This window comes from Petromyzon marinus, chromosome 38, assembly GCF_048934315.1.
Source record: "Petromyzon marinus isolate PM22_M1 ecotype Great Lakes invasive population chromosome 38, UKy_Petmar_22M1.pri1.0, whole genome shotgun sequence".
Lineage (NCBI taxonomy): Eukaryota > Metazoa > Chordata > Hyperoartia > Petromyzontiformes > Petromyzontidae > Petromyzon > Petromyzon marinus.
Genome location: NC_133704.1, coordinates 1,551,609 through 1,564,802, shown reverse-complemented (window position 1 = coordinate 1,564,802; position 13,194 = coordinate 1,551,609). Strand labels below are relative to the sequence as shown.

The window sequence follows — 13,194 nt, the reverse complement described above, 5'->3', positions numbered from 1 at the left end:
TGATTGCTTGTGTCGCGGTCGAAAGGTCGTGAGAATGTTATTGTTTTATATTTTTATTATTTTATTGTTTCCCTTCTACGTGACTTTACCAAAAGAACCAAGAATATGTATAAGAGTGTGTAACAGTTGTGAATAAACCGAAAGCAGCCCTATGTAACAATCCTCGTCTCCATCTTCCTCTACAAATCTCCTGGGTGTCAAGAGTTACTACACAACAATAGTATAGCATTTTAGGTGTGTGCTAAAACACCACTGACAGTGGATTCCTTCCTCTAGCAACTGTCTAGTGATAATGGACTTTATACAAAGGAAAAGCAGGAGGTGACCAGATAACTCAAAAGGCCAGAGTGCTGAGCTGGCATCATTGAATTCCCAGGTTGAAAAATCTATGAAACCAAGTTCTCACGTGTACTGGGTTGACAAAAAAATCCATTATATTAAATTTGGTTCTACACTTAAACTGGCTAAATAACAAATATACAAATATAACTTTGACTGTCATGCGAAGAACATTACTCTTAGTCGAAAGTTACTTTGTGGAAAAGAGGTAGCTTTGCTTCTGTGGGCTGTTCTCTAACATGAAGGGTTGCATTGCTTTTTCCAAAACCTGAATAGATACTTCTTCACGTGACACTGATGACACAATCAGGATAACACTGCGAAAACGAGATTATAAAATCAGGAAAAATACAAAAAAACCACTAACTTGCGTTAGCGTGAGGTAGACGCGGTCCGTGAGTGGCGTGATCACCAGACGACCATTCAGCCCCATGTACTCGTAGCCGTAGCCAAACGTGCCTGTGCACTGTCTCACGGTCAACTCGTCCGGAACGCAGTCCCAGTAGAACCTCAGCTGACTCTCCCATGCAAACTCGTTCACATCCACAATACTGCCAATGGGGCGGGAAATACAGTGTGGTGTTGTGAGCAACTTTGTGTAATGCCCAAATGTTAAAGCCAGAAGAACTTTTTTGTTCTTGTCTATTTATTAATCTACTGATGAGCCCTAATATGGTGAAACCAATTCAGTGTTTGTGCGCATAAACAATGTTGCTGGTAAACATAAGTCTGGAAGGCCACTTTGACAAAAGGCTAATGGATGTTTTAGATTCATGTGGCGATAAAAACATAAGGTTATTTTATTCCAGAGAATACTCCACTATGGTACTCGGTGAAGTTGTATAGGCCTACGATGATGCATTGATTAATCTATTAAAATCACTTATCTTTGTAATACAGTACATGCATTAAAATTGCATGTTCAAATTGATACATTTTTATTCATTTATATATGTAAAATGTAATTAATTCACGTCATGTCTACAGCGTGCAATGCACCATACAGTTGATTTCTGAATCTAATCAATCATGACCCCGAATTGTGACAATTCATCAAATGAGGTGGGAGAATCATTACAACCCTAGAAGCGTATATTTCACAAAAATGTCCAGAACACATGAGATATGAAGGGTCTATAAACAAACCTAGGAGTGTCTGGGTGAATTTAATAAATTGTTTAACGTAACTATTAAAAAAAACACAATTATGAAATAAGTTTGGCTCGCTGCTAAAGAAAGCTGCTAAAGACCGTCCGGCATGGCGTGGGCTTGTTGTGGCCACAGGGAGCGAAGTGGAGTAAGTAAGTTGGCTCACATTGAAAAACACACACATACCCTGAAAATACACATAGCCATCTTGGCGCACTCGCCGTGTAGAAGGCTCGGCGATCTTGCATTGACATGCTAATTTTTATTCTATGGGTCTTTTCAGTCAAGCCACGTAGATAGAAAAATAATAAAAATATCACGACGTTTCGATCGCAACACAAGCAATCGTCTTCAGGTGAGAGAGGATACACACCTGAAGACGATTGCTTGTGTTGCGATTGAAACGTCAATATTTTTGTTATTTTTTTCTGTCTACATGGCTTTACCCAAAGTATACATCTCAGCCATTTAAACTTGAAGTATTGCTCATTGGCATGAGTGAAGAATGGTTCGTACAGCTATGCAAAGGTTCATATGAACTGATCTGTGGCACATAAATCAATAAAAGTCAGTAAAAGCTGTGACGCACCTGTCCCTTACGAGGATGTCCACAATATCACGGGCATGCACGTCGATGATGAGTGCGGTGTTGTACTTCTTGCGGTTGTTGCTACTGAGAGGCTGAGAGCTTCTGGAAACCAGCTCATTGATCTGACGGTGCAGCTTAGTGGAATAGCTCTTCATAGCCAGCTTTTGGCCTTTGCCAATCTGACAGAACATATCTTCCACCTCCCAGGTCCACCAAACCTGGGTTGCAGCCAGCACCACCATGCCCTGAAGTGGAAGCATCCAGTCCACTCTGCAAGCACCAGGAAATGCAACACACTGATTGCAAAATACTGAAGACCCAATTTATTTGGGTTTTTGGCCATCATTCTGCGTTGTTATGGTATATTGGCCCGATTCTGCCAACTGAAAGTTATGAAGGAACATTACCTACAGTAGTGGACCATATTGTGCCAAGCCTCAGTCCGCAAGGTGGATATGATGGAGTTGAGTGGAGCTACGAGGAGCCCCAAAATTGGAAAATTTCACTGGGGTAAAAGGAATGTTTGGTCATAAAAAGGTCAGGTTGAATATTTGTGGGCAGAGACCACTGACTGGGCAGACATTTGAGGTAGTCATGGTCGAGAAAATGCAGTTAAAGGGTCTCAATTATTGTGATATTATTGTTTTGTGAGATTTGCTGCGACTTGAAATGTTCCAGTATTGTTAGACAGGTAAGGAAATAATCATAATCGAGATTGTAGCAAATAACATGAAACTTGGCCCAGCTATGGTAGAAGGAAACATGGATACAACTTAATGTGTATAAAGTTATGGAGCCCTGCACACTTTCTGTAACCTTCATTTTCAGCAAGTGAGAAAATATATTTTTAAACTTATTGTGTGATTTAGCCCGTGGGATTTTAGCTAAAATCGATTTCACCTACAGTGGCAAAAACATTAATGGTATCAATTTCATCATTTGGCTAATATGAATTACCTGCTCATAGTTATTCAAAGATATGACCACATAATTCACTTTTTTTTGAAAAATGGTATTGCTAAATCCTTGGCCAAGTCAAGCTTGTATCAACAAATGGCATTTCTAGTCTGGATTTGTGTTACTAAGTCCCAATCCTAGAAAGTATACTTTTGGCTTATAAAAATTATACATTTGCAGGTGGGGGCATCCAGTACCTGCTTTTGTCCTCATAGTATGTGAAGATGGCCTTCTTGGTGATGAACTTATTGGTGGACCGCATCTCATAGAGCACTTTCGTCATCCAGTCCTCCACATAGCCCTCGGCCAACACTGGCCGGCGGAAATTCATCACCTCACCCTCGGCTGACAACATCCCCGTTACCTGTGTCTCAGAATGGCTGTCTGTACAGAAGCTCAGAGATGCGATGTTGTCGTACATCTGCAAGGTACACATGCGGATACAAAAACTGCTCAGCGCTCAAAATACTCATGTGATAAGTGGACGTGGGTCATGACGCCAAGTAGAATTTTCTCTGTAAGGGATAACATGGATCATGGCATGTCAAAGCTGAGAGTTCAGAATCAGAATCTTTATTTATATTGGAGGAATCCGATGAGCTATGAAGCTATTTTCAAAAGTAGGGGCAGGTCAGAAAGTTACAATAAGAGACCATACATAACACGATAGGAGTTCAAAGTATAGGGAAGATAAATCACAAATTTTTTTAAAATAGAGTATTTTTATTTTACCAGGTAAAGCCCACTGAGCTATTAGCTTCTTTTTCAGAAGTGACCTGGCCAAAAATGATAACACAACGAAGTGGCTCATCATGTAGAAATGTACAGCAGTCAAATAATCAAAATAATCTTGCTTGTATATGGTCATCATATTACATGTACATATACAGCTCTTTGTCAACTCATGAATAGTCTCCTCACATCATATTGTTAATGGAAGTTGTTTTGACCATACTTCGCCACATTGGTTAGTAAGAGTTTGGTGAAGGGAACCTCAACACCAATTCAGATATCGCTTGCTACCGATGTTCGCTATGGCTGGGAATCAGACCCAGGTATCTGGGTTGAGTGCACAGCTAGTGTACCTTGATCATGTGCTCCTGCACGCAGCAGGGGTTGCTGCTACCCAGGATGCTCAGCAGCTCATCATCGGAGATGAAGAAAAAGCGTGGGAATACATTGCGCTTTGAGTCCAGGTAGTCGTTGAGGCTCTTCTGGCAGTTCTCCAGCCCCTCGCACAGATTCATCAGTGATGATAACCGATTTGGTGCCAGGCAGCAGTGCTTTATGAGTGGGTCCTTTAGTGTCTCCAACATGATCTACACCAAGGCACAAAATGGGTTTACATGAAGTGGTCTAACACTTGTCATCAGCGGGTGTCGTCATATTATATTTTTCTCCATGTGTATATGCATGCATGCCTCCATCCTGCCACTTGATGATGGAGATACTCTTTGGTTCTATTCGGTAAAGTCACGTAGGTAAAAAATAGAACCAAATAGAACCAAAGAGTATGGATCCTTGCAGTCACGAAAGCTTCAAATCTAGAAGATGATGGAGATGTTAATGGATGAAAAATATAAGAGCTAGGACTGCATATGGCTTGTCCCACACTGGTTGAAATGTCATGAATGGGCAACTTAAAACATTGACCTCTAAGAACCCACAACCCATGTACATAAAAGTGACAGAACTCAAGTTTGGATTAAAACCAAAACCGTTCGGTACCTTCCTAAACATCTTGTCCATGCTGTCGAAGCATTTGGCTTTCTCTGGTAACTGTGACCTGATATCCTCTCCGATAAATATACTCTCGAGATATATCCATTTACTTTGTACCACCAGCCACATCTGTATCGAGAAGACATGTAAATGCTTGGCTATGAAGCAAAGCCAGATTTTAACTAACATTACAATGAGCATCCTTTGTGCATTTGATATGTGACACGTGTATCTTCACATATTTCACTTGTCATGAGTACTTGTATACATATTCTTAACTTCCCTGTGTGTATTCATTTGGGTCACTACAATCGATGTTGAAATGGGATTCTGTACCATCAGTATCATTACACTTATAAATAGCACATATTACATTATGCCCTAAACTGGCATAGCTATTGAATGAATATTAATAAGTGCCAAAATGAGACTGTCTTAATTAAGTGCGTGCAAGACTCTGCATGAATATAGAGATGAAGGAGAAAATGCCAGCATTTTTAACCAACAAGGTTAAGCAAGAGGCATTTCCTATATAACTGTTAATTACCCAGTAAAATGAAAGTGCCCAGAGAAAATCCACAAGTATATAGCATATGTCAAAAACATACTGGCTGTTCTAACTCCAATTGTTGAAGGTGTCTCATGAACTTGACAGAATAACTCGTGTGATTTATTAACCCACATCCCAAATATCCAGATTAAAGGCATATATCATGGCTACTGCACATGGAAAATTTCAGAATGAACTATCATGAATGCACATCCGATTAGCGCCCGCACCTCTGATTAGTGTTGGCTATGTACGGTGTGAAAGAAGTTCAACATACATAGATACCCACAACAAAATGTCATGACCCAGCAATTTGTGAGTGAAGTGAAATACCTCAATGATTTCTCTGATGAGGGACAGGGATTTTTCACAGCTCTGCACAGCGCCAAGGAAGGGACCAATAAAGCGGCTGCCGGCCATTCCCTGCAAGATCATGGTTTGGTCGTCAAGCATTTGTACGATCTCAGTTGTGGCGTCCAGCACATGTCCTCGTCCCTCCGTCCCCTTCATGTGCTGTGTAAGTGTAAACTCCATGCTTTTCCATGTATCCTCAATCTCCTTTATGCCCTGCTCACTCAAACGCATGCATGCAAGTTCCTGCTTAAATCACCAACATTTTTCCAATCTCTTTATTGTCAATCCCAGCGATCATTGAAAATATTTAATTTATTCATCAAGCTAAGGCTCAGAGTTACAAAGGCTCTTTTGCTGGGTTAAAGTCCTGCTCTGAATAAGTCAATTCCTTTTTGAAGAATGCTTCTTTGAATTCACGGGAAAAACCCAAACATGTTTTGGGAAAACTATTTTTTTTAATGTGGATCCTTCATTGTGTGTGCCTCACTCACATGATAGAGTTGAAGTCATGTTTTTGTTTAAAAAATGCCTTAACCAGTACTTTGGATACATAATTTAGATGACTTAAAATAGGTCTTCATGGATTGTTCTCAATATTATGTACTTCAATTATGTGGTATCAAACAAAAACCTTTTCTATGCTAATCTCCTTAGCAGCAGTGGTGATGATCTCCGGGATCTTGGCATTGTGCTTGTGCAGTTCCATAGAAAACACATTTTCCAGTGTAAACTTGTCAGGATCCAAGTCACAGCGAATGCCAACCATGTCCATTAGCTTATTCCAGTGTCTGCAAAGTGTAAAATACAATCACATATTTCGGTATACGTAACAAAGATATTCAGACATGTTTGCATATGTTTAGCAAAAAGCTGTATACAGTGAACTCCTGACTATCTATGGTCAGGTAGAGAGAAAATTAAATAAAATATTTTAAAAATATTTTTCTTTTTATTTTGTATTACTTTTATTTTATTTTCTATCTACGTGACTTTACAGAAAGAACCAAAAAAGATGAATTCCTGCAGTCACGAAAGTTTTAAGTCAAAATTTATCTATGGTCAGATTATCCAGCGGATTAACTATGCTGTTTCACGTCTTTTCAATCGCTAGTTTAATAGCTGCTCTTCACTTGTACTGGGTCAGATACTCGGTGCCCACCTGACGGCAAACATGTCAGCTAATAATCTGATTACTTTAAAAAACAATAATACCACATGATGCATTGTGCATTTCCACACCCATTCTACATAGGTAAATAAAATCATCCTTTTATAGACTTATTTACATATCGTTTACATTACCCATGTTTTTGTTAAGGTAACCCTGCCCCCCATTACTCTGGATGGTAACCAATTCACTATATACAATTTACAAAAAACACAAGTTCAGTTAAGTGAACATTTTGATCATTGGTAGATGTTACTTGGTGCGGCTGCTCCTTCACAATTATCCTATGTACACAGCTTGCCAAGTACAGGCGATCATTGGTGGAATGTGGCCTAAAACAACATCCGCATTTAGCCTACAGCCCAGGCTGGAGTGGATGGATTAACTTCCGACCAGATACTGAATAACTGTTCCTGTGCTTATTGGCCATGGTTACTGTATTAGGGAAGGCAGTATACAGATAGTTTAACACAACGCTTCGCAACCAATATTATTCATAATAAAGGTTTTTGGGTTTGATCGCGTTATTTATAAATGTGTCGCAACCCTCCAGCACCCGACACGGCCAATCAGTGCGGCCTGGAAGTGTATTATTAAATAATACATATTACAATTCCTTTTCGGGGAAACACATACTAATTGACTGATTACTAACGTAGTATATAATTACAATAACCCCCCCCCTGCGCCACCTCTGATTTCTGCACCTGATTGGGTAAAATGACGTCACCCTGCTGCTCCATTTAAGACCGGGAGCAGGCAAATTGCCCGATGATGCTGGATGTAATTACCAGCTAAACGTCGTACTCAAAAATTGTACGTGTTGGGGATTCACTCTTCAACACACCGGTGGGCTAAAGTAGTGAACTATTTGTCTTTTGTCAACGTGACACTTTTTTTACTGATTGGCCGTGTCGGGTGGTGGAGGGCTATGACACATTTATAAATAACGCGATCTAACCCAAAAACTTTATTGAGTATACAGATAATTTATGTACAATGTTGTCCACTGTGAGAGTCAAATGGAGCTCTGCCTTAATAAAATACAATGATTAGCCAGGATTGATTGGCCTATTGGAATTGTATTTGAATATACTAGGTGTACTCCCATATGGTTTCTAGAACCCTATAATAGAGGCCACTTGACCACAGCTTTCAAGAGACTCCAATTCATGGACATATTCCTTTTCCTACAACAAGACAGGGGTTGGTTTTTGGAACACACCTATCATGTCCATGCTGTGCTTCACTTTGTGTTCACTGTCATCATGGAAAGGGGTTGAGCAAACACATAGAAATCAACAATGGTTCAAATGAAACTTCGACTTTGGAGTATGCAGAATATGCAATGATCATGGCAAAAGCAACGCAACTTTTGACACTGATGTTCGAAGACTGGACATTGAGTCCTTAAAATGAGATTCCCAGTGTTGAGATAAGGATATTATAAATGGTCACTGCAGGTGTCAGGAAATGATGATGTGAAGGTAATAGAGGATTTCATGAGTTCAGAGAGTAATATACGCGTAGGGACAGTGCGGAGAGAGAGGGATAATTACAGGAGGGAACTATCGAGGAAGTTCGGGATTGGCCGAGACAATTCTAGAAAGGGGGCATGGCAGGGGGCCGAGCGAAGCCACGCCGGAGGAATATAAGGCGGCGGGCTAGGGAGCTTGGGGCTGCCATGGGATCGGGATGGACTGTCTCCACGCCGTCATGGTATTTGGGCCGTCGCTGTCTCTGCGTCGTCGCTGTCTTCACGTCGTCTCTACTTGGGTGGCCTAGCCTAGGTATCTGTATGTTATCCTAGCCCAAGTATCTGTATGTTATCCTAGCCCAAGTATCTGTATGTTATCCTAGCCCAAGTATCTGTATGTTATCCTAGCCCAAGTATCTGTATGTTATCCTAGCCCAAGTATCTATATGTTAGTCCTAGCCCAAGTACCGTAGGATATGAGCCAACGTTATCTGCGCGACGTGCCTTGATAAATAAATAACGAAGACAATAAGTTGTCCGAGAGTCATTACATACGTAATGATTGTGAGTAGCAGGTCAAGAGACAAATGCATGTATCAGGGTGAGTTTTAAAAAATGTTACGTAAGCTACTGTAAAAGTAACTGGCCCACTTTTGTGTTAAGAACTATGTGCTTGAGACAAGAGTAACATCATTTTTTATTAATGGGTCAGGAAGCTGAACTTAAGCGAATCAATGTATGGCCTTTGAAAATAGGTACTTTCAAGTATTCCTAGGAAATACATGGTAGCATAAGGTGAATGACTTGGAAGATTGGAATAGAACATGGCAACAAAGCATTGTGGACGATATGATAAAGAGGACGTTGTTCGGGTGGACATACAGTATATAAAGAATGAAGGATGGTTACCAATACAGGTACTGCATTGAAAACACAAAGATTGGAAATAAATCGTACTTTAAACCAGATGGTTGAATATTTAAACTATCACGGGATCGAGCAGAAGTGATGGGGGTTGTGGTGGAATCAACAGCTGTGGTGGCCCTTGACCTTTATGTATCAATGAAAACCTAGATGAGTTTCCAATCTCAATTCGAGAGGATCCTTCTTGAAAATTTTTGATAATTCTCGATTAGTTTACAGTATTAGGGGAAACAAGTGAAAACCTAACACACAAAAATGACAGCATTCATACGTGCATTAAAATGGATTAGCAGCATACTTTCTGAACTCTCTTATACAACACTAACTGCACCTGCACGTAATACCTCTCCTGCAGTGCCTCTGCCTTCAAATATGCCAGCAGAGCCAATGCACTGGTGAAGTCGTTGATCTTAGCCTCCAAGAATAATGATGCAGACATTTCCCTGACCATCTTTGGGAGACTGTGCAGCGACTTCATGAGCACATCCACCCCCTCTTCATAATTCGACATGTCCAGGTCACGCCACAGCATCTGTGCCCACTTTTGTTTTGTGGCCTGCTCAGTAGTGTTTGTGGAGGAATCGGAAAGATGCAAATCAAAAAACTTGCTACGTCTTGTTTTCATCTTATTCCAGTAATTTGCCATATATATTTGAATCCATAAATATGTTTTGACTAGTGCAGCCCGTGAGGCCAAGCAACAGCAGTCCCACTATGACTTGGGTTACCTCTGCAATGCCACCATCACACAAATGCTATATCCCACTCTCCAAACTAACATTTGAAAAATGACGATGCTAAGAACCCTACAGTTTCCTTAACCTATTGGTTGGACTCTCTAAAAAATGTTACCATTCAAATTGTATGCTATCATGTCATAGAATGGTCTACTCTTTTGAATAAGATAAGCATCCATAAGAACACTGTTTAGCTGATGGTAAACAATGTGCAACAATCGGCCAGCTATTGGGAATTCAACTAAAGACCATTACTAACTGGCTCATTGCCTACTATGATTACCACTTGGATATCCAGCCATGTATTCAAGCTGCTGACCTTCAGTTGACTGTAAATGTTGTAGATTTCTTTCAAGTCCTTTATTTCGGTTTGAATATTAACAAGTTCTGGGCAAGCAGTAATTTGGAGGTCAAATAGCTTCTCTGCATTTGTCAGTTCCTTTTTCCTTTTTTCATACTCATCAGCTTCATTGTGGAATATCACCAAAACTTCCAGGCCTGTAGGGAGTCACAGCAGTAAACCAATGAGACTTTTGAAATATTTGTTTCCATTCAAGTATAGAAACCCTGTTTGAATAGCATCCAAACCAACAGTTTAATCGAATGAGGTCTGCGTTTAAGGCTACTTTTAAAACGTTATTCTCACATGATTTAGATAACTGGCCTTTTTGTTAAATGCAAGCTAACTAAAATTTAATATAATTCATAGCCAATACAAATGCAAACCTTTACTAAAATCTGTTGCGCTGACTACGACATTATAGAATAAGATCAAAAAGAAATATCAAACCTTTGTCAAAGTTAGGTCCAAAAGAGACAGGGCCCTCACAGCGGAACCTCTCAATAAACTGCATCAGGTCTTGCTTAAACACGCTCATATCATCTGCAGTAATCTGTGAAAACATGGAACCGTACATGTATATTCGTGAAAAAAATAACATGACACTTTTTGTTTAGTTAATGACAAACATGAGCACGCCTCACCTGCATAAAGTGTTTCTTCAAAGGGGTTAGGTTGTAGTTGGTTTTCTTCGAGTCCATTATCAGGTTTTCCCATAATGATTGCACATTAGCAAGAGCTTCAATTTCTTCTTGTGTTAACTGAAACAGATCTTTTATTAAATTACATTTTTTTCACACAGATATTAAGTGTTTGTTAAGTGTAACGCCACTAATATTTTATTCTTATACACGGGTATTTGATAAAAAAATATATATTTTATCCATTGACAGCTTAAGATGTTACACTATAAGATATGACGATTAATACCAGCGTCAACTAACACTATCGCAGCCATAACAACTCGGCACAGTAGCATCAATCATACACAGGCAATACTGTCCCTTACAAAGGCTTTAACATACCTCTATATATAGGCAGATAGCAACATGACATGTAATAATATACTTACTTCAATGTCAAACAGAACCAAGTTGTGATATTTCTCTTGGATGTCCTTCAGCATCAGCTCCATAGTGAGAGACTCCTCCATAATGCTGGAAATGGTGCCGAGGATGAGCTTTATGTCATTGAAACTCTGAGGTACCTTATTCAGGGTTTGCCTCTTTTCCTGTAGATAATCACCAGTCAGAATAAATGCCTTAAAAAAGACAAGTCGCAGATTTTGCTGATCTGTAGTCTTAACATGAACCTTATGGTGGGACCCCGGGGTCCCGAATATACGGAAGTCATAATCGTAAATTAACTTATTAAATTCTGGCAACTCTGTCCCACCGCACATTAACGCCGAGATTCACCTGGCGCGGATCATTCTGTTGTCATGTCATCCAAGCACAGTGAGGACGAATGTGCAGAAGAGCTGAACAAGCAAAACTTTGATTAGCGTATTGTGTAGAGCCCGTCGAGAGGAATAGATTGCCGTACCGTTTGGCTTCAACAGACATAAAATGACGTCGCAACGCAGTTTATGCGAGAGCCGGGGGCTTATGGGACCCCGGGGTCCCACCATAAGGTTCTATATCACGAGTAGATTTACAGCCAATGAGCTTCTCATGTCAAAACCAAATCAATACTGTACATATTACAAATGAGTGTAATTCACAGGAAACTTCCTAACATAGGCTCCTGTGAGACAAACCAAAGCAGAAAACATTCATGTATATATTTGTAAAAATATAACACTATTTAAATAATCATCATCCTGATTATGGGCGCTTGTGTTGTGCCCGAAACGTCATGATTTATTTTATTTTATACCTACGTGACTTTACCTAAAAAACCAAAGAGTATGGATTCCTGCAGTCACGAAAGCTTCAAATCAAGATATAAATAAGAATTCACAAAATAGAGCATGTCTACTGGAAATACTGGAATTTTTACCACTGGCTCATTATCACCAATGCAGATGAGTGCGACTAAAATGCACTCCAGTATATGTGGACTCTTTTTGCCTTTTTGACTTATAAAAGAGATACATCTTACCTATAAAAGTAATTTTTTTGTCTGTGTGTCTGTCTGCCTGCACGGGTACCTTGAGACTTTTTAATTGACAAACTGTGGGGTTTACGTATCAAAAAAGTACACGGATACCACGTCGTATGTTCCTTTTATAAGAACGCATCTGCGCATGCGCGAGAAAGTCGGCTCCGGAGTGGTGGTTGCCTTAGCAACACACACGCGATCGGTGGGGGGAATTCTCATTCGCATTAAAATTCAGCAAAAATACACAACGCTGAGGTAAATTCCTCACAGTGTGATGTCCTCTTCTCCCCAATGTGTGCACTTACTACTATAGGGTCAGTAGATACTATTATAGTCCTTAGATACTATTACTGTAGAGCGGGCGGGGGGATGGTGGGGGGGTAGCAGCGAGGCCGGGGGCTCTGCACGCGACTAGGCCTCACCACGGCACTCGCTGTAGTAGTTTATTATAAAGTTGGTATATACGACTTTAGAGTCGGTAGATACTACTGTAGAATCAGTAGATACTACTATATAGTCATAGATACTGCTATAGAGTAAGCAGATACTACTATAGAGTAAGCAGATACTGCTATAGAGTCAGCAGATACTACTATAGAGTCACTAGTTACGACTATAGTAAGTAGATACTATAGAGTAAATACATACTACTATAGAGTAAGTAGATACTACTGTAGAGCCAGATACTATTGTAGAGTCAGATACTTCTATAGTCACTAGATACTCCTCACTCTCTTGTATGTAGGGTGTGTAGGTATATATGCCTACGCGGGGGTAAAACCATT

The 13,194-nt window shown here is 40.0% G+C and overlaps 1 protein-coding gene across 1 annotated transcript in view; it reads right to left on the bottom strand.

The window, feature by feature from the left end:
* Window positions 1–13,194, bottom strand: part of LOC116950280 (dynein axonemal heavy chain 10-like) — an 88,211-nt gene that overhangs the window by 56,295 nt on the left and 18,722 nt on the right. The window contains 12 exon segments of the mRNA XM_076072488.1: window positions 707–890; window positions 2,078–2,347; window positions 3,232–3,455; window positions 4,120–4,353; window positions 4,763–4,885; window positions 5,640–5,873; window positions 6,292–6,448; window positions 9,574–9,785; window positions 10,286–10,464; window positions 10,757–10,859; window positions 10,951–11,067; window positions 11,379–11,537. Of these exon segments, the coding sequence (XP_075928603.1) occupies window positions 707–890; window positions 2,078–2,347; window positions 3,232–3,455; window positions 4,120–4,353; window positions 4,763–4,885; window positions 5,640–5,873; window positions 6,292–6,448; window positions 9,574–9,785; window positions 10,286–10,464; window positions 10,757–10,859; window positions 10,951–11,067; window positions 11,379–11,537 (2,196 nt within the window).